This window comes from Crocodylus siamensis, chromosome 12, assembly GCF_052110815.1.
Source record: "Crocodylus siamensis isolate JL-2025a chromosome 12, ASM5211081v1, whole genome shotgun sequence".
In the NCBI taxonomy this organism is placed as follows: Eukaryota; Metazoa; Chordata; order Crocodylia; family Crocodylidae; genus Crocodylus; species Crocodylus siamensis.
This window is the reverse complement of record NC_143406.1, coordinates 34,498,715-34,520,526: the sequence shown is the minus strand read 5'-3', so window position 1 is coordinate 34,520,526 and position 21,812 is coordinate 34,498,715. Positions and strand designations below refer to the sequence as shown.

The 21,812-nt window shown below is 42.3% G+C and overlaps 1 protein-coding gene across 1 annotated transcript in view; it reads right to left on the bottom strand.

The window, feature by feature from the left end:
• Positions 1-2,320: 2,320 nt before the first annotated feature.
• The window catches only part of LOC149854892 (BOS complex subunit NOMO1), a 37,827-nt gene continuing 18,335 nt past the window's right edge, over positions 2,321-21,812 (bottom strand). Inside the window, exons 17-31 of the mRNA XM_090023777.1 lie at positions 21,448-21,511; positions 20,348-20,443; positions 17,007-17,216; positions 16,639-16,721; positions 14,414-14,573; positions 13,099-13,225; positions 12,618-12,731; positions 11,126-11,253; positions 9,803-9,944; positions 8,812-8,895; positions 6,551-6,661; positions 4,991-5,092; positions 4,664-4,783; positions 3,522-3,614; positions 2,321-2,805 (exon numbers count right to left, since the gene is read on the bottom strand). Of these exons, the coding sequence (XP_089879903.1) occupies positions 2,674-2,805; positions 3,522-3,614; positions 4,664-4,783; positions 4,991-5,092; positions 6,551-6,661; positions 8,812-8,895; positions 9,803-9,944; positions 11,126-11,253; positions 12,618-12,731; positions 13,099-13,225; positions 14,414-14,573; positions 16,639-16,721; positions 17,007-17,216; positions 20,348-20,443; positions 21,448-21,511 (1,766 nt within the window). The 3' untranslated portion in view covers positions 2,321-2,673. The remainder of the gene's footprint in view (positions 2,806-3,521; positions 3,615-4,663; positions 4,784-4,990; positions 5,093-6,550; positions 6,662-8,811; positions 8,896-9,802; positions 9,945-11,125; positions 11,254-12,617; positions 12,732-13,098; positions 13,226-14,413; positions 14,574-16,638; positions 16,722-17,006; positions 17,217-20,347; positions 20,444-21,447; positions 21,512-21,812) is intronic.

Below are 21,812 nucleotides of genomic sequence, written 5' to 3'. Positions count from 1 at the left end.
ATTTTTAAAGGTTTTCTTCCAAGCACGTAAGGTGCAATGTATGCTCCTAAACTGAAGTAATAATTTCAGCACTTAAGGAATGAATCTTCATAAAGCATTGCCATATCCTCAGTTGGCATCAAAAAGCATACCAAAGGCAGAGGGCACATGGTGTTAATAAGTAAAGGGGCAAAAGCCAATTCCCAAGCAACTTCAAAGGTTTCTCTTTGGATCTGTTGTAAATTGTTTGCCAGGTTTCTGACTGCAACTGACTTTAGGTGCTTGATTTCCTTGTTCTAGTGCTTCAGGCATGTTTCTGAAATCATCTCACTTCTTTGCACTTACCATGTTTTTTTCCCCCCACCTACTGCATTTTCAAGACACCCTGACTTTCTGCAAACCTGACTACTGTCAGCAAGGTCTGTTAGAATAAATATTTCATCTGGGGCTAGTGGATGGCACTGGTGGATGGCAAAAAGGAGAGAGGGTATTTTAGTCAATTGGGAAAAATTCCTTTCTCCAAGAAGTTTTGAAATCCAGTCCACAAAGACTAGTCACAGCACAGCAGTAAGAGCATTCAGCTTTGAGACCCCTGGGTGAAGATATAAGGATGCAGAGTTAAAAACAACCTCCTGGGATCTGCTGCTATACTTTCAATTGAGTCTGGTATTTTCAATCCAGAGGTTTCCCTCCTATGCTATTCTCTTCACCAATCAGTGGAGGCAGAGGCATTCCCTCAAATAAAAGAAAGTTAGCAGTGTCCAGATTATCTGGACATTTTTACATAATGAAAAATGAGCAGATGAACATACGGATAAAATAACCATGGCTCAAATCTCCTGAAGAAGTTCACCAGTAGGACCCTGTGCTCTATAGTCACAGAGCCCACAGTATCTTAGCATCCTCATGGAGTAGCCTACAAAAGGCTTAAGGACAAGATTTCTTATTTTGGCGGATACTACCATGAAGGACTGCTTCTCTCATTTAGAGAAGAACTTCACCTTTTCAAGTAATGAAAGTTGGTTTATGACTGCTAGTTCCAGTATTTAAAAAACCATCAGTAAATTCCAAGACACAAGAGTTAGAACATTTGAACACCCCCCCTACCCGAGTCTTAAAATGTCGCTTGCATCCTCCCCAGCCCTGCTATCTGTCAACATTTGCTGCCCTAAAATAAAACTGTAAACAAGAGAACCTTTAATTTTAGTACAGATTAAGAAAAACTATTCGGCTTCTCCCTTTATAATTCATCTTGGCAATATGCATTAAGAAGTCAGTAAATGGAGCATAACAATTTACTACAAACACATCTTCTATTCAGAGTCCAATCACTGCCGGTCCAACATACTTTGTTGTTATTATGGTCTTGATGAAGGTGCTTTCAAAGATCTTTCTTGTGCTGCAATAGCATTAGGTGAAGGAGAGCACTCACTAGGTGTACTGAACTTCAATAACTTATCCCAACGGACAATAAAAGTATTAACAAAAATTGCAGAGTCTTTACTATCCAAATCTCTCTCTAACAATGGCAATTTTTTTTTGAGCTTAGGTGTTCAATGCAACTAAACTTTATTCCGGGTCCTTCAAAGAATAATATTGCCACTTACTGGCCACACCAAGGTCTGTGCAGAATTCATAGACATTTACATGCATCTCTCAAAAGCTCTCTTAACCTTTATACTATTTGTCAATAAAAAACCCAGTTAACATTTAAACTGTATATGCCCAACTGTCTACTTCAAACAAGAAGCAGAGGAGACATTCACTAAGAAAGAGGACTTTTAATTGTAGTCTCATTTACCAGAACTGCATTTGTCTGAGATTTCCAAGCAGTTTAAATTCTTTTATATTGAAAAAAGGAACCATAAAGTCACTCAGCCAGGTTCCTAAGCTTTGTGCGTATTGCAGATGATGCATTTAACTTCAAGAAGAAAGATACAACTAGATGCACCCACTGCATGATAACTGGAGATCCACAGAGTTTGGATTATGTATACTACCTTGAGATTTACATGACTCGCCCAGCAGAAACATGGGTTTATACCTGACATTAAACACTAACATAAGCTCATCAAGTCAGGACTGTCTTCATTTTTGTCTGGCAAATATTTGGCCTTTAGCTAAAGATAATTTACTCACTGGATCAGCATTGATTTAACTGATGTGCAAATGACAGGTACACTTAAATTGAGTTTTTGAACTATTTACACACCAGTGATGTAATTCTCCACATTAACTTCACATTTAAAAAACACATATTGATTTTACAGAACCTCCTAAAGGCTGACTCACTTAAGTGGATGGTTGGAAAGATAAAGAAAAAATTCTCAAATATAAAGACTAAAAGGGAAATCAGACACATTTTATTAGAACTGGCTCCATTAATGATTCATGAAGATGAATTTGTCATTTTGTTCTCCTGTTGGGAGGCTGTTCCAACACAAAAGAGGTCTTCAGTGCTGAAGATACACTCAGAGTGACAACACAGGCATTCAATTAATTATTTTAAAACAAGGCAATCTGCAGACCATAGAAAATGTACAACCACAACTGAGATCCTCTGACAAAGGGCTCACAAAGCAACAATAAAATTGTAAAGTCCACATCAAAACTGCAGTCTAGTGGCCTTGTTTCTAAACCTCCTTGGGCTCCAGCTGGACAAAAGTGTCACTTTGGGCAATTGTTCCTTTCACCTCACGTCCGTCTCATCTTCTGTTTTTTTGTTTGTCTCTTTGCATCCTCAGGGCCACTTGCGTCAGAACCTGTCTGTCCCAATGCTCGTACTCCTTGCAGTCGACTTGTCAGCTGCAACAGCAAGGGAATAACCTGGGGAAGAAAGGGGAAGCAGAATACAGTTACAATGGCAGGTGAGCTTGGAATGCTAACACTCCTTAGAAATTCTCAGGCAAGCAGTGTCCACCTGTCCAAAAAAACTGGACTTCTTGAATAACTTGCATGCCTTAAAGGCCTGGGCCAGAGATAAATTTCAAGACAGGAGGAACTCAGAACTCCACTCTCCAGAGAAGCTCTTCTGCTCAAGTTTAAATAAAATAACTGTTGCCTACTTTGCATTCCAGCAAGAAAAACACCTTCCAGGAGGTAGAGTTAAGATATCAAGGAGGTGACATTTTGGTCACCATCATTATCGTTGGCAATCCCTCGATTCGAGGATGATCTCTACCACAGCTCACTGAAGGGTCTTGAGATGACTTAAGAGTCCAATCCTCAAACTGTGGTTTGGTCATCATAAAGGAAATACAACAACTTGCATAAAGGACAGGACTTGTATTGCTAGATTTCGCTCTCTGAGTTCACATTGCTTTTTCCACAAGCAGAACAAAATTAAAGCAGCAGTACAGGAAGTCATTTTAGCACTTGGCATTTTAAACATACAGGTTGCTTCAAGACATTTGAAATCATGGTTTCTTCTACTGATAGAAACGTAGCCTATGCTGTTGAACATAACATAACTAGATATCCCCAACAACAAACCCCAACTGCACTAACACTGTACTGGAGCAGTAAAACGGTAGGCTTGTTACCTTATCATGGTTGTACCCAGCTAACAGCAGGAGCAATGTCAGCGGCAATGCGATATAGGATCCTTGGGCTATATCTTGTTCAGGCATCTTTCTCTGTAAGCAACAATAGCCAGGGGTTTTAAGAATATTTTCTGCTGTTTAACCATTATGCCTCTCAACTTAAATGACTAAAATGACTAAAAAAACAATTATCCAACAAAACAGTCCAGGACACCATCAGCCCTTTCTACCTGACTAACTCCTATGCCTATGTCCTCAAGTCTGCAAGAAGCCTTTGTTCTGTTTAGCTCACTCACTAATTTTTTGTTGTTAGCTTGTTTCTAAAGCTAATACCTAAAGCCAAGCACTAGGGACCTTTTGACCACTTTACCATCAACAGGACACATTTTGATTTACCTGACACACACTGCCTAAAACTTCCCAAGCCCAGCGATTACAGCAACTACACTAACACAAAAGCATCCAGGCATATCCTGTATCCTTCATCCATAGCTGCCATTCCATGTTTCCCTCATGTTTCATTGGGGTCCGAATGTGCACTGAGCCAGAAACAAAACATTTCATTAAAATGCTGTATAGAAAGCTTTGCTAAACTGGTTGCACCGTTCAACTCTTTGCTGAGGAAGAATAGTCTTAAAAGATAAAACCTCTCTCAAGGGAGTGGTGGAAGTTTTCTCCATGAGGTAGTCTGAAGAATCTCCCCAGCTTACCCGATAACCTTGGTAAAGGTTAAGACTGAACTAACACTAACCAAGGAACTTCCCAGCTTTGTTGCTTGTAACTAACAGCCCTTACATAGCTGAGGAAGTCATCATGGAATTACTAAAGCAACCGTTTCCTTCGATTGCAAATATAATGGGTTTCGGTCACTACCAGATCTCTACCAATTATAGTTACCATGACTACTATTCTTTTCCTCCACTTATCCCACATACCCAGGTAAGACAGGTTTTTAAATCACTCACCGATGCTATTATAGCCCAATGGTATGACTTTCGTTTAACTTCAATTTGTCCCAAGAAGCTTTTTCATTGTACAAAAACGGAAGTTAAATGGAGTCCGCAGGAAAACAAGCAAGCTACAATAACAAATCTAACACCTCAAGCTGAAATTTAAAAACAAAGTGTATATCTGATACTTACAGTTGGACTGAAGACCAGAGTGATGTGCTTGTGGTAACCAGTGGCAGTGAAAGAAACTTGAGGTAGGGTATAATCATACTGGGACTTGGACAGTGTGGAATCCAAGAACACCACATAATTCTGTATATAAAAAATACAATCAGTTACCAGCTACAGCAGGACATACCAGTCTTGGACACAGAAAGAAGGACTTAAACAATACCAATTTAATAAAACCTGCTAAGACAATGGTCAGTCCTGCACACAGACAGATCAGTTCAGTACAACAAACGCTCATGAAATAATACAAGAGACAGAGAACTAAACGGAACAAAGCTGCTGTCATACCTCTCCATCCCGGAGCAATGGTGGGAAATGAAAGAAGAGGGACTGGCCTAAGGAGACCGTATGAGTTGGATTGTCAAGGTTTTCACTTTTGTAAAGCTTCACCTGTGAGATGTAAAAGGGGGAAGCACAAAACAAAGATGTACAAATCCAACATGACACACATTTCAGAGATCCCATTTCTTGAGAGAAAAAAAAAATACACACTTCTAAACCCAGTGCACAGATTTTCAAAAAAAAATGTCATAGCCAGCCAGGCAATTTGTAACACCTGGACTGTCACACTCTGAAATTTTAAAGGCTCACAATGGCTTTTCAGAGAACTTTAAACAGTCCCAAAGCCCCTGGTAACTTGCAATGTCAGATCTCACAGTTTGTAAAAACTCTTCTACTAGGACCTCAGATTTCTCTCTCAAGAAACATACTAGAAGCTTTACAGTGGCTTCTATTTCTCTGTGCCAATTTAATGAATTGTTGTGCTTATAAAAAATAACTACTACCCAGTCCACTGTTCAAACAGCTGGCAGAGCCAGGTCCAGTCCTTGCAGTTACTGTGCAGCTAATTCTCATCAATTCTGCTCTGTATGTCTGAGAATTCAGCTCCAACCAGAGCTCAGAGCAGAGACTGCCAGTTCATCTGTCAGTTTATGCAGCCACAGGGAGCTAAAGTGAAGGTTGCAAAACCTCTCACTTATGTCTATGATAAAAATCTTTGCATGAAAGACCAGAGTGACCAAAGGGCACATCCACAGAGTGAGCACAAGAATTAAAAATATTATAAGACTGCAGGTAATATGGAAACATGTGGGTTTGAAGCCATGTAAATGTATTACATGCTAAAACACAATCAATTTTCTTTCCTTATTCACCTGGACTAAATTTTAGTAAGTACTAAATTCCCCTAAAAAGCTGAGAACAGTACTCTGTAACATGACATTTTTCCTTTCATACTTGTTTTGCTTTGGTGCTTTCAGCATCTCCTAAAAAAAACCTAATGAGCTGGCACAAAGGTCTTGGCAAGAAAGTGGTGGGAGGAGAGGACGAGACTGGTTTTTACAAACCTATTTTTAATTCTAGGCCTTAACTTAAATATTTGCCTTGCTGCCATTAACACTGCAAACAAAGCAACATCATCAAACTTGCAAACACAGCACTTTTGGCAGCAACTCCATACTTGTGCACTAAAACAACCTGCCCTGATTTTTTGGGGGCACTTGCAACACAATCACTGCTCAACTCCCCCCCAAAAATCAGCCCAAGTTATTTCAGGATGTAGCTTCAATTCTACTGCTTTGCTTTCTCTACAAAGCTTGAATCTCCCATGGAGAAAACAGGCCCCACTAGCTCAGAGAGCCAGCAAGCCAACTTGAGAGAGAGAGTTTCTCCTTATTTCTGAACAAGGACAGGAAGAATACTGAAACATCACCTGTAACTCAAACTGATTTTTTTTAGAAAGTCACTAGTAGTATGACTAAGATGTAGGCTCTAGCGACAGTCCAAATTCCAGTGGCTCAAGACACAATTATCCTGGAACTGAGAAAAGTATGAAAGGGGTGAACTTACACATAAGGTAGAGAGATACTCTGCAGAAGTGATCACATTTCCACTTAAATCAAATTGGTTAATCTGTCGAAATGCTATAATATTCACATCATCGATGTCTCTATCCCCAACCTACAATGTACAAACACAAGTATGGTTATATTGCTAGAAAGAAAAGGCAACAAGAACACAGATATCCCTGTGAATTTAAAAAAAACAACAAAAAAACCCAAACTACTGGTTTTCCTACAGTAAGAGCCATGTGAAATGTTGAAACCTTTGTAGTCAGTTGTTTTTTTTCTCTCCAGTGTAAGCAGAAAACTGATTTGTAAATACTGGATAGTTCACTACCAAGATTTAAATTATAAATATTAGATTAGATAAATGTAAGGTTAGATTAGATAAATATCTATATATAAACATTAGATTAAATATTAGCCGGCATGAATAAATATTAGAACTACCAAAACCACATATTTATTTTGAAGCAGGGCTCTTAATTGCACCAGAGCTGTACTAAGACAGATTTCACCTGTGCTTGTGCATCAGGCATTTATTATGATGCTAGAAGGCAGAGTAGTTTGCCACCAAAACTTGAAACTAGAAACTGCTCTGGGGGGGGGGGGGGGGTGAAAGTCGTCTGACATGATTCTTCCTTCAAGCCTTTTCAGCTCCAACTTCTGCTCCCTGCTTCCTCCTCCATGCCCCCAGCCTCTGCTCCACACCAGAGGCTCCATCCCCCACTGTAGCCTGGGCTACTGAGCACACCCCCAGGCTGGCCCCACAACAGCCAAGTGGGCTGCACACCGCTGTTATGGCACTGAGTCGGGACCATGCTCAGTGTCCCAAGCCATATACAGAGCCTGCTGGCATGGAGCAAGGGTAAGGGGGACAAGGAGAGGGGCAGGTAGGGGAGTAGAGGCTGCATATGGGGGTGGAACTGGCTGTAGGGGGGAGAAGGCAGAGAGTAGAAACAGTGGAGAGTGGGAGCAGCTATTATTCACTGCAATAACAGATCTGATCCTGGGTAGGGCTGGAGCCCAAGCCACAACAGCTGCCTGCCCCTCTCCCACTGCCCTTGTACTCAATGCTGAGATGAAGGGCTTTCCCCCATATGTTAAATGGGGGAAGCCTCATCTTAGAATCAAGTAAATACAATATTTGCTTTTTTAACCCCCAAATTCTGATCAGTGAAAGAAAAAAGTCTCTTTTAAGCAGCATTAAAAGTTGAGCTGTGATGAGAACAGATGCTGTGAAAAAGTTTGGGGTATCAAAGAGGGATAAAGGGAACAGGTCCCCAAACTGGCTACCGTAAGTCTAATCTAGAAGAGTTTCAAATTCTGTGTTTTAAACCTGGACATGAATTTCACCAGCTGGCAGGCTAGTTCAGATGAGACTGGTACACATTAGCATAAACAGGCTATCACGTACAGCACACAGACTGATCTGTTTTCTGCAATGTGTGTGGGCTCTTTCCTCCCCTGCAAGTGCAGGCACTATTAGAAAGGAAACTTGCATTGCTTAACGAATTCTGCACCTTCCCTTTACTGCAGCAGAGGGCACCCTGGGCAGGACTTGTTTCTAGATGACTAATGGCGGGCCAATTAACCTTTGCTGGATGTCAAGAGAAAAGTGAGAGGCTGTGCATCTGAATCTCAAATGATGGAAGGTTATTTACAACATTTGAGTTTTAAATTCAGGAGGTTTTTACTATATTTTAGTAAAGATTCACTGATCTGAACAGTAATTTTACCTGCACCAAGACTTCAGGTTTTGGAGCAAGAAGAAAAGATACCTACCACATGTGATTCAGCAGAGACACCAATAAGTAATTTAAATAATTGTGCAAGCTGAAAAATTAAATCATCTGGAGTTGCTAGCTAATGCTTTGTTGCACGTAATAATGAAAATAATGTGCTATATATTACTTCTCTGTCTTAGGCACTTAGTTTAGGCTGATCCCAATACCAAGAATGGGGAGGGTATATAAAACACCCAGACAGACTCAAGATAAACAGGCAAAATTTCATTCGGAACATGTAGGGGGCACCCCCTGAGATTGGCCATGCACCCGCTTCCAGCCCCCACAAGAAGCGCCAGCGGCACTTCTGAGTTTGCTGCTGGCATTTTTGGTTTTGCCACCAGCACTTCTGCTGGTGGCAGCAATTGCCCGCTGGGGGACCCCCACCCCTGGTCAGTGATCGGCTACTGGTGCCCCCCCCAGTATTAGAAGGCAGCACTTGCCCATGCAAAGTTTAAAGGTTGCTATAAGGAGACTTTACCTCAATTGCACGATTCTGGGGCAAGGCTCTTTCAATATGATCATTGCCTTCAGCTTTGAGTTGGACATGATACACACAGCCAGGCTAAAAACAAAATTTAGAGAAAAAAAATCCTGTCAGTGAGAAATAATACATTGTTATTAAAAGCATTCAGATACTCAAGAGGTTTTCAAATGAACACAGAAAACTAAAGCTTGGTTTATGACTAAGTAAGCTGACCTCAGACATGCCGGTCCAAAATATCTACTTCCACTCCACTTCTTTTAGAAACATGCTACTCCATATATAAAATATGCCTGATAGCCTATTAAAAAAATAGATACTACTACAGTAACAGTTTCATGCTGAAAACTAGTATTCCCGAAACTTCTCTTTGCCTAGGCCACATTCCTCTCTAGTACTATATATTGACTCCATATAGGTATATTACATATTGATTCGCCGTTATTACATCCAAGTATGGGAGACCTCCATACCATGTCAATGAAATTCCATAGATGCCTATGGAAGAGTCTACTAAAGACTTTTAGTCTTTTAGTAGAATTAACTACTACTACACTACAGTGTCTCCTTCTGCAGAGGGAGTCTGATCTAGCAACAGAACGAGAGCACAGGAATCTGTAACTAACTACAGGCTGCATCTCATCAGCAGAAAAACTAAACACAATGGGCACTTCTATACGTGCTTCAGGGGTGAGGGAGCAGGTGTTTTAGTTAGAGCACCGCCGAGAGCTGCTCTAATTAAAGCACCGCTGTGTCTCCTGTATCAGCATCCCCACACTTAAAAATGGCGGCGGAGGCACCTGAACTAAAGTTCAAGCACCCCCACCACCATTTTTAAGCATGGGGAAGCTGATGCACAACACACAGGAGGCTGTTGGAGTGCAGCAATTGCCACACTCCAGCAGTCTCAATTAATCAAGTGTGCTCCACACTTGTGTATAGGCACTCAATAACATGAAAGCAAATATACCACTGTGATACTCCTTACCAAAAGTCCACGCAGCCTGAATTTACCCTCTTCATCCGTTATTGTGTCTTCTCCATACATACTACAGTCTTTCTGTCCCACAGCTTCCACTGAAACTCCTTGTTCAGGTTCCCCATTTAAAGAAGAAACTGTGCCATAACAGCTAGAGGCAGAAAATTTGGATCAATTACTAGGGGCGTGAAGCTTCAGTCGCCGATACCATTCAGAGAAGATTCAGCCTGATTCAGAGGCCGAATCACCAAATCCAAAGCACCAGAAAACCCCTCCGAATCAATCTGGAAAAAGATTCGGAAGTCAGTCTTTCAGAGGAACCAAAACTGAGACAAGGGAGGGAAAGCAGGGGGGAAAGACTGACATTTGTAGCTGGCCAGTGACTGTGATCTTTCCCCAAGTCCCCTTCCAAACACAGTGCTCTGGGGGAGGGACATAGAAACAGCACATAAGCCTCTGTCTGCAGCTTTTCTTCCCCTTTTGTGAGCTGTTTCAGACTGAGCAAAAGAGGGGTGGGCAACTGGCCCAGAAACAGGTGGGTGGGCAGAGATCTAACTGGTACCAGGAGGGCTACCATTCCTGCTGTTTCCATCCAAATCTGCCTTAACACACACAAGTCACATGAGTTTTGCTTTCAGCAGTTTGAGGTGCAGTTTCCCAGAAACCCCTGCACTTTTCTCCTTGAAACTTGGCAGGCTACCCTCCCTGCTGTTTTCATCCAAATCTGCCAAAAAATGACAAATTTATAGGTATTTCAGTGATTCCCCATTATAGTCTACGGCCAAATCACCGAATCAGCACCCAATCTTCTGAAGCCGGGTTGGCCGTATCAATTTGGAACAGTGACCTGAATCTCCGAATCAAATTACTGTCCCCCGAATGGGCCAAATCCGAATAGAATACTTCCTTATTCGCACAGGCCTATCAGTTACTTCAGACAAGTGCTTTACTGCAAACATTTAAAGAGACACTTTGCTTTTATAGCCAACAGAAAGATGCCAATTTTTTAAAGAAAGTGTTCCACATGCAATCCTTCCCTTTCCCACTGGCTATGGTGCAGACTTTGTGACAGTAGCATAAAGTGTCCCAAAAATCTTTCGGAGCAATGTTTTATCTTATGTGTATTCTGTCATAAAACATCATCTTCAAATACACTGGAAAATAACCATCTATAAAGTTCAGCATAAAAAAGTTAAGTTCTGCCTTCAAAAGCTCGTACAAACAACCTGTATAAAGGTACACCAATGGAAAACTTTGGTTTAGCACCTGTCCAAGCAGACAGTGGGGCAGTTTTCATTCAGTAATGCAGCATGATATATCAACTCTACTTACCTATAAGCTGTCCTGTAACCTGTTATCCTGATTTTCAGATTCTGTCCCTCCTGCACTTCAATCATTTGTGAAGATGGCTCAAAGCGGAATTCTTTCATCATCGGTTTAAAGTAATACTGCCCTGGACTCTACAGAAAAGCATCATGCAATTCCAGTTTACTGCCATTAATGTACTCAGAACAAGCCACTTGCCTCCTATAGACTGCATTTCCCAAAAAACTCCATGCTTTCTAGGCTAAGGTTCTCCCCAGACCCCAAATCACATGCTGCATTAGTCCACCTAATATTAGCACTTTGAAAAACGGGGTTATTGGCACCATAAAACACAGATGTACTGGAAAACAGCATGAGGCACAATGGACAGGGGAACTCTGGTCAAAGTCATTGCGCCCATACACATACTCCAACACGTTCTAATTAGAATGCTCTAGCATTGCCGAAGCATCACATGTATAAGCCCCTGTGGGTTTAGAAATGGCCGCTGGGGGGCTTTAACTAAAGCTTGTCCAATGAGCTTTAGTTAAAGTGTCTCGTGGCCATTTTTAAATGCGTAGGAGCTTAAAACACATGACACTGAAGCATTTTAATTAGAGTGGCTCTCCAGGAACTGCTCTAATTAAAATGCCCCCTCCCCCCCACATGTGTATAGACATTATTTACGAAGTGTAACTGACAAGTAGCAACCAGAAAAGCAGAGCCACATGTGCAAGGAAACGCGGGCCAGCTGTGTACACTAACAGGTGAATGATCCTCTTATGTGTTGAATTCCTTCCCCAAAGTCTCAAAGGTTATGAGACCAATTTTATAGCTTCATATTTACATGTCGTGTGCTGACACCATGGATAGGGACCGCTGGAATTCGCACAAGTACACTGCACAGCAGGTGCTTTATCCTTGGAGTTGCTCCTATGTGTGCCCCAGCTGCTGATCAGGTGAGGTGGAAAACACAGTTTTAAATATGCTGTTGTTTTTGTCTCCCATTACTAACTGGCAGAGGGGCCCCAGCGGCCCCGCTTCTTGTTGCCGACCAGCCAGGAAGCAAAAATTGCAGCATATTTAAAACCGCAGTTTCTGCCTCCCAGCCACTAGGAGCAACTGGCAAGGCCAATGGAGTCCCTCTGCCAATCAGAGGCAGAGGGGCATGCAGGGGAAACTCCAAGATGAAAGGAGCTGCTGCACAGCATACTTCCAGAACAAATTCCAGTGGTCCCTAACCATGGACCAGACCAGTCTGCCAGCTTGGTGTGGAAGATTCAAGCCATAATCAAGGAGTCCTTTTTTTTTTTTAATTAGTTTTCACCTATTTCACTTAGTGAAATATGGACAGAGAACTGTGGCTTGCCACTTCTGAGACACACACTTCTATCATGGCTGGTTAAATGGAATGAGAATGTGGGCTTGCCAAGCTCAGGAGCATTGCTAACATCTCAACTGTGAGGGCAAGGGGCATGTATAAGCATATTCACAGTAGGGGCAAAATCAGGCACCTTACCAGGTTGGAAAAGGTCAGCATGCCATTGTCCTGTGTCAGGAGATTGGAACGGAACACACCTCCACTAAGGGACAGGAGAACCCCTGCAAGAGGCTGGTCTTCTTCAGATTTAATCTATTTTTTAAAAAGCAGCAATCAGTTAATAGTAGCATTGCTGTGAGATACTGTGAAATACTTGTTATTTACTGTGAGATACTGACACCAGGACATTTTTATAGGTAAAGAGACAATGGAGAAAAGGCCTAACTTACCAAAAAGCAATACCAATATTTGCAGGACAGAGTCTAACACCTTCATTATAAAACAGGAAAAAAACTGCTGCATTTGGCATTAAAAAACACCAAAATCATGCAATGGCTAAATCCGCCCAGATCACACAATCTTCTCTACGTCGGTAATATGGGTATGTTTAGGGGTTTTGATGTGGAGGCTTCTGCTGCACATTTTCCCCTCAAGAAAGATGAAGTGTGAAGAACATTACCTCAAAAGTCACTCCAGCAAGAGCAAAAGCTTTGAAGTCCCCAACTGTTCCCTCCACTGCAGTCAAGACATACCCTTCTTTCTGTGCTGTAACAGTATATTCCAAGTCACTATGGAGTGGTCCAACACTTCAAATAAAAGGGAAGAAGAATGAATCTTAAAAGACAAGCTCTGCCAAAAACAATACTAATAATGAACACATGTCAAATTTATAGTCACAACAAGACTTAAATGAGGGTACCCAAAAAAGGAAAACTAGAGGTATACCGATACATCAGTCCAACATTGGATCGGCACCAATATAAAGAAAATTGACTACATCAGAAATTGGCCTGAAGTGGCCATAAATAATCTGATAAAAGCCTGTGCATGCGTGCCACCGCAGTGCAGCACACAGATAGCAAGGAAAACAGCCCAGCAGCTTGGAGAGCTGTATGCAGCTGTTAAGTCTGTTGTGGTGGATGGAGAGGGGGGGAGGGAAGGCGTGTGGGGGGGCAGATCAACACCCCCCCACGGTGAGGGAGAGAGCAGGGCAGGGGCTGGACTACGTGCTGCCAAACTGGGGCGAGGTGCAGGATGGAGTCACGGCTTGTCCGGGGATCGCAGGGAGAGGTAGTGGTTCCTGCTGCTGCATGCACCCTGGGAGGGCACTGGGGGGGAAGTGCCCCCGGATTGGTGCAGGGTGCGGCAGAGCGAACTACAGCTGTGGGCCACACTGGGCTCTTCCTGGCAGGGGGGGAAGTGGGGACTAGGCTGCACTGCACTCAGGGTGGGTGGCAGCAGCGCTAGGAGAGGGGCTACGGGTGAGGGGCTGCAGCCATTGCAAATTTTTCTATAGCCCCCCCAGTAACCCCTCCTCCCAGTGCTGCTGCCACCAACCCCAGCGCAACACAGCCCAGGACAGCTCCCCTCTGTCCCCCACCCAGGAAGAGCCCGCCCCAACCCACAGCCTGCCCCGCACCACGTAGATCCCAGGGGCACATGACCCCTCCCCATGTGTTCCCAGGGTGCACAGAGCGTTGTTCCCCTCCCCACGCCCCCCTGGATGAGCCACAGCTCCGTCCCATGCCCTGTACTTCCCAGGCAGTGCCTACCCCAGGCCCAGCCCCACCTCATCATGGGGGCATTGATCTGCCCCCCACATTCCTTCCCCTCCCCACTCCCCTTCCACCACAACAGACTTACCAGCTGCATGCAGCTGTATCAGAAGTCAGATCAGTATCGGCTGATATGCCTCTTTAAAATGCAGCTATCAGTATCAGCCCCCAAAATCTCTATCGGTGCCCCCCCCTAAAGAAAACAAGTATCCTATTTACCTGTAGGAGCCTTTGTCATCAGTAAAAACTGTGATAAGTGGTGAAGTCGCTCCCTTTACACCAATGATAATCTCAACACCCTCCAATTCAGGATGAATCTGTCCTTCCAGAAATAAACCTGCTTTTCCATGGATCGCTATCAGCTTCCCAGGGCAGCTTTCTTAGTGTGACAAAGGGGGAAAAAACAAAGGTTAAAAATACCCTCAAGAACAGCTCAGTAACATTACCCTAGATGATCATAATAGTCCCACATTTGACCATAAAACCTACCAGCACAGATCATGCTAAAATCAATTAACTGCACTTCAAAACTAGAAGCACAAACCCAACACTGATGTCTTGGGTTTGCTAGATTACTTGGGGCATTCATTTGTACATAAACCACTGTGTACTGGTCAAGTTTAAATCTGAATCCAAAAGCCACGGTAACACTTCCCATAGTGACACTAGTAGTTCACACATTAGCAAGAACTTTTGAGGGAAGACCAAGCCACATTAATGATAATGTTACCAGTAAAAAGTTAAATTTACTGGTGTGCAAGAACCAAAAGTACTATCTTGTGCAGTATTTGAACATTCTGTGGGTACAAAAACACAAAATACTTTCCAAGAGGTTGCAAATTTCACAAACCTAAGGCAAATAGGACAAACACTAAGAATGTGCAACTGCATCAATACTGACTGTAGGTACAACTGATATTCTAAAATAAATGTCTTTGTTTGATAAATATGTCTAATGCAGTTATTGCAATCTATTATTATTTATTACAATTATTTAACAAAAATCATTGGTGACAAAAGTTTCCATTCACCAGCTGAACTTTGAGGCTAGGGACAGATATTACACATAAGCTGGTTTAAGTGATCAGAAACTGGTTTAAACCTGTAACAGAACAGATGTTCAGTGCACATAAATCAGTGAAAATGGCTGAAACCAATCTGAGATAAACCCAGTTGAATGTAGCATCAGACTTAACTGATTTGACTCAAACTGGTTTATGCAATGTCTGTGCCAGACCTCTTCCTGGTTTAACTTAAACCAGAGTCCCCCAGCATCCTAGATGCTTTGCAGCCCTGAGCAAGGCTCTCTGCTCCCTTGCTGGAGCTCCAGCAGAGCAGGCAGGCACAACAGCATCTGCCTGGCTTCCCCATGCCCCGCTGCTTAAGCAGGGATTCCCCCCTCCCCTCTCCCATATCACTGATGGTAATCAGCATGTGGTTTGCTAGCTAATGCTGAGAGGAGTCTGTGTAAGACAAACAGGACACCGTCTGCTTAGGGCTTTTTGGAGCTAATCAACAGGTCAGCTGTTAACAGCCCTCCATTCCTTCCTTGGAAAAAGCTGTTTAAGAAGAGCTTGAACTAATGAAAGAGGCTTTTGTTTTCTTGATGGGCTGATAAATGCTCTGTTACTCCCTGTGTAACTCCCTGCTGTGTAACTAACTCCCTGCTGGCACCCTCACTGGTCAGAAGCAGCGAGGGGGGAGTGAACACTTCCCTAATCAGAGCATCCTGCTGGGGCCACACCATGCCGCCCCTCAGCTCAGCACCATGAAAGGGAAGGGAAGAGAGGGCTGCTCTATAACCCCCTGGGTTCTAGCTTGAGCCACCGCAGACATGTGTCTGCATTTCCTCAGTCCAGAGGGGATGTCTTTACAGTTACAAACTGGTTCACTCTAGCCAAGTTAAACTAACCTGCAAAGATTGAATCAATTTAGGCTCAAGCTTTTTGAATGCCTGTCCCTAGCCTGAGAGGATAAGGAAACCACAAATGGAGAAACTTAAAATCTCTGCACCGGACAACCAACAGAACTAATTATGACCAAAGTCAGAGTCCCTTTCATTTCCTTCCTCAAGAGCCAAGTGAAAGGAAAGATATTGCTTGGATATCCTTACTAGGCAGGAAGTTTCTTTTCTCAGGTTATCATCATCCTGAATATTACTATAGCATGTAGGAATCCTCATTTTTACCCAGAATACAATTGGACTGAATGATGTACATCTGGTGAAGCATAGATTTATATTTCTTTACACTCCTGTAGCTCAAGTGCTTTCCATTTTCAAAAAGGGAAATTAGCCCATGCAAACTGGAATGCAGCTGAAACTGGATACATAATGTCACAACTTCCTTTGAAAAGCATCTTATAATTTGATATGTGGGGATAATGTTTGCCTGTATAAAACTGCACTGTGTCTTCTTTTTTTTTGCTATATATTATGTTTTTACCTCCACTGACAACTGTTTCCACAGAGGGTGGATAGAAAAGCAGCTCCTTTGATGAAGGTGTCACAGTGATTTTTTCTCCAGACCTACAAAATAAGCAGAATTGTAATTAGCAGGTCTCTTGCAGCACTGCATTCTCACCAGTGTGAACATCCAGAGAGGTGGAGGGCAGCACAGGACCTAGGAGTAAGCTGAGACATTCATGTTATGCATTTTTAGGCTGCAGTCACTGAGATTCACCAAAGGAATTTGAACAACTGACCTATTCCCTCCAAATGGCAGTACCCCACAGTGGCGGGGACCTAAGACAATGATAGACAATAGCCCCATGAGAACTGCGCTGTACTACTGTGCCGAATATATTATAGTACCTTGCCCAGTATGAAAATTCATATGCAAATGGCCCGCGGAGTTCATCCACCATTTCTTGCACGGGTGGCTTTGTTCCTTCCTCCTCTTGCCCCTTCCTCTCTCTTTCCTGTCTGCGAGCCTCAATCTCTGCCAGCTGCTGCTCCCGACGCACCTCTTGCAGAGATTTCAGGGGCCCTAAGACTAAGGCAGGTTCGCTGTCAATCGATGATCTGAAAACATAAGAGGAAGACAAAATGTTCTCTCTTTGGAACAGAAGCTACATCCTCATTGTATCTCCTCTCTCCTATTTCAGACTGCAGGAAATTTTAGCCCCCTCACTTTCTTTAACCATCCTCCTTTAATGCTACTACCTCCTCCAAGTGCAAATAAAACTAAAGCAAAGGCAGAAATCTCTTTACTCATCCCTATCTGCCAACTACTGCTAGAAAGCAACATTCAAAGAGAACAGAAAGCTGTACAAATTCTCCCAGAGGAAAACTGCCTGGTTATTCAAAATTTAAGACTACCTGAACACAGTAAGTTCAGTTACACAGACTGAATCTAAGCATGTGAGAGATCATCTTTATTTTTCCTGTACTAGGAAACCTCTAAAAACCTGAAAAGTGCAGCATGTGCATTGCTAACAGTACACAAGCAATATAAAGGGGGCAGAGTATCAATGCTGAAGGATGGTAACTTCTACAGAACAGAACCACATACAGAAAAACAATATTAACTAAGCTGTTGTCTCAAAACTAGACTGAAACAATTCTGCATAACTTAACACCAATGGAAATGTTTCTATTTAGACAATGAGGGGGGACAGTACACCCCCCTCGTCCTTAGAGCAAGGTGTAAAGCATATGACCTGCAGGCCAGAGAGCTTCTCTAGCTGGCCTGATGGACAATGAAATGTTGAGGGGCAAGGCCTCCTACAGAATTCAGGACCCTTTGCCCTGCTGGCCACAGCTGCTGGCAGCAGGTTTGGTTCATTATTATCTGGACGTTCGTTATTGTTCACCCAGACCCCCTCCCTCAGATCCCTGGGCGGCCACAGCAGCTGCCCCCATGCCCCAATCTCAATCCAACCCAGAAGGAACCCTGTAGTCCGGCTCTAGTGTTAGGTCCCAGGTGAGTTTGACACCCCTGCCTGAAAGTACTTGAATCTGAAATAATACATGTTATTAGATGATAACAGAACTTTAGAGACTTCCAAAAAATGACAGGGCCTGCCTCAGGGAAAGCAAAATTGAACCAACCTTGAAGTACAAGTACTACTGTTTTTCCTTGATCCTATAAAATCAAGATCTGTGGCCATTCTTCACAATTCCCCCATCCTCCACCTCTTTGCCACTCTTGGTCATTCATATTTAAAGCGCTTATAACTGGGTTCAGTCTTTTTTTCCCATTTTTGCCTTGGTCAAAGCCACAAGGTCAAAGCCCATGAGAATGGTCTTTCTAAAAGATGCTCAGCTGATGTCTTCTTTTCCATCATCCTAGCAATATTCTCTGCTCACAGAAGTCATTGCAATTTCATTGTATTTAATCCTCCATATAATTTCCTCAAGTCCCTATTACATCTTGTTCAAAAACAGTTCAGCCATACCAACCAAAAGTTTACTTCAAGGCTTTTTTCTAGGTACTGAGCTGTCTTTCTTCCTTAGGAAGTACACAGGTCTTACCTCGATATAAAAAACAGATGTTATAATAGTCCTGCATATTTATCTACACTCTACTTCTCAATAGCTTGGATGCAAAAATTGTCTAGAGGAACGTAACAGGTATTCCCGCACTCTGGCCATACCGTAACAACTTCCTTCCACTCTGCACTATTATTTTGTTTATATCTATGGTCATTGATCATCCTTTGTACTGTATCTCGTTTCTCTTTAATAGCCAGGTCATCTACACCAGGCCCACAATTTTTTAGGGTCCCCTGCAAGAAGGTTTTGGGGCCCCCGACACGAAGAAGCTGGCAGCAGCAGCAGCAGTGGAGTGAAGTATGGCAAGTGGTCCAATGCTGGGGGCCCCTTGGCTGTGGGGCCCCCTGCAGCCACAGGTTTTGCAGGATAGGACAGGCCAGCCCTGATCTACACATCAAAAAGTTGATCCTGAGAAATATGACAAGTTTTCACATTTTCCCCATAATAGCTATACCAAGGAGTGCAATGGATCTTCCTACACTAGGCCATTCGAGGGGGAAAGGGTGCAAGCAGAGATCACATACCCTACTCACACTCTAGTTTTGACCCACATACACGGAGGGCTGTGCCATCTATTTTATCAGGAATTGTAAACTGATTAATTGCGGTCTACAGGCGAATCCCATGACATGCTATTATGTACTTGCTTGGAATCTAGAAATATTATGGATATTTTCTAATCATATTCTCATTAAATGGCTAGTGTTATATATACACACGTTTTTACCCCAAGAACTCAATCCCATTTGAGGCGTCCAGGATGTGTTCTTGCTTTTCACAAAATAGCCAAAAAACAAGAAGTAGGCTGAACACAGTCTGTTGACCATCAGCTGCCAACAGAGCACGGCCTGGTATTGGGCCTCCAGTTCTAGCTGCTAAACGGCACTGGGGGAAAAAGCTATCAGTTCTTTACTATCTCTGTGTTACTTTACCGTATTACCAGTTGCTGCAGGTTCACTAGGCTAGAGGTTGAATTTCCTTCAGGGATTTTTACTTTGCTAAGAGGTTTATAATATTTTATGAAAGTCTGAGAAAGCTGGTTAGAATACATGAGCATCAGCAGAGCTCTAGTAAAGATCTCATCAAGTCAGCATCTCCCAGCCTCACTTGACACCTCAAACAATTAAAACTGTTCACAAATCCCCCTGCAACCTGCATTTTCAGCTAATATAACCTGGCGCATTAGCATGTAATCATTCTACATGGTTTCCTTTTTATAGCTTCTTCATGCCAATAACAATGGTCTAAAGCAGAAAACAGGTCTCTCTTCTTGAAGTGCTAAGAGAAAAAACAGATCCCAAAACAAAGGTATCCAAAACAGACTAAAAAGTTCAGATGAATTCTAGAGAAATTAAAACCCAGTTCACTAACAGTTATCATCTCTTGGAACATCTTAACTGTGTTTTTTGTAACACTCTCACAAATATATATGGAACAGCTGAATAGAGAGAGAGAGAGAGATAATGCATAAAATAACACTCACGAACCACTTATCCATCCACACAAAATCCTAAGGACAGCCTGTGACTCAAAATTGCTGGAACTAAAAACCAGGAACACTTGTGCCACAGCTGTGCTGGCTTCAATATTACAAACTCAAATAAAACTTTATGAATAGGATATCATTTTTAACAACTCCGAAGTTTCTTTGTTCTTACTTAATGGTAACAGTCACATCCATCAGTTTATCTGTTGTTATTGTCCCAAGGACATGGTGCCGAATTGCAGTCAGGGTCAGGATACTGGGAGAGGACCTGTAAGCCAAAAGAAAAGAAAGGAACTACATATTTCCTTCTGAAGAAGAAAAGAAGAAATCTCATTTAGTGAGTTTTCCCCGGACTATTCTATTTACCTTAAAACTATGACATACCAGTTATGGAGGTGGCATAACCAAGGTCATAGAGCAAACTGACAAGTCATTTCCTGTGTCTGTGCCTCCACTCTCCTTCCCAGCAACTGGCTTGTCTAGTTTGACTAGTTATTCTCTGAACCAGGCACAATCTCCCGTTAGGTTTCTATTTAACAGAGGCTTGGCCCTGGGTACTACAGGAATAAACCGATAATGAACTACTCCACCCACCAAAGAAGTACAATCAACTCAGGAATCTGAGCACCACACAACAGCTGTTTAGGGCAAATACCTTATTCAGCTAAAGTACCAGGTATAAGCAGAAGGTAACTACCACAGCTGGAATGTAGTCACAACACTACAACTAGTTACACAATTCAACTGCTCTTCTCAAACATGATATCAAGTGATCAGTGCTCCATATCGAAACCATTTCGGTATTTGTTACAAAGAAAAATTCAATATAAGGAGAAATAAAAGTATCAAAAAGATCAATTTAAAATGGTAAAACGTTTTTAAAACTCTAGGATTAAAATAATTTGATTGTTTATTTGCTTTTACAGAGGCAGCTAAAGCAAAAGCAGTTCCTTTCCACATTGCTGTGATAAGGACTCCCCCTAGTGGTTAAAATGAATCACAGCCAACATGTCGTTCCTGATGGGTTTAAATAAAAGTCAGCCACGTTGGTCTGAAGTCAAGTTTGCACCATACGTGAGCACACGCACACGTGCGTGTGTATGTATATACACACACGTATTATGCTATATATATATATATATTATATATAGCACAAACTTTTGTAAGATAAAGCTCACTTCATCCAATAGTTAAAAAAACCAGCCTCATCTGAAGAAAGCATCTGTTATGGCAGTTACAAGATCAAATGCTTTGGGTGTTATATTTGCTTACGTATCATAAGTGTAGTACTCATGCTCAAATCGATGACAGGAACGTGGGGTCACTTCATAAACACCTGAAGACGTTAGGTTAAAGAAAGAAGTACTGAATTCTAAAGACAGAAAACCCAGCTTACAACAGTATAACTTATATATAGAAATGAATCACAGTGCTTTATTTATTACTATAGCCCTGAAATCAGACGCTTGAAAATTATTTTAGCTCAGTTCTGCAACAAACTACTACAGGTACTTGCCAGGATTTTCTCAAAAATATACTAATGCAAAACACTAAGATGGGCAAGTGGGAAATCTCATACTATTGTGATAACAATAAGTTGTGTAGACACGACTAAACAAAATTAGTGACAACCTGTT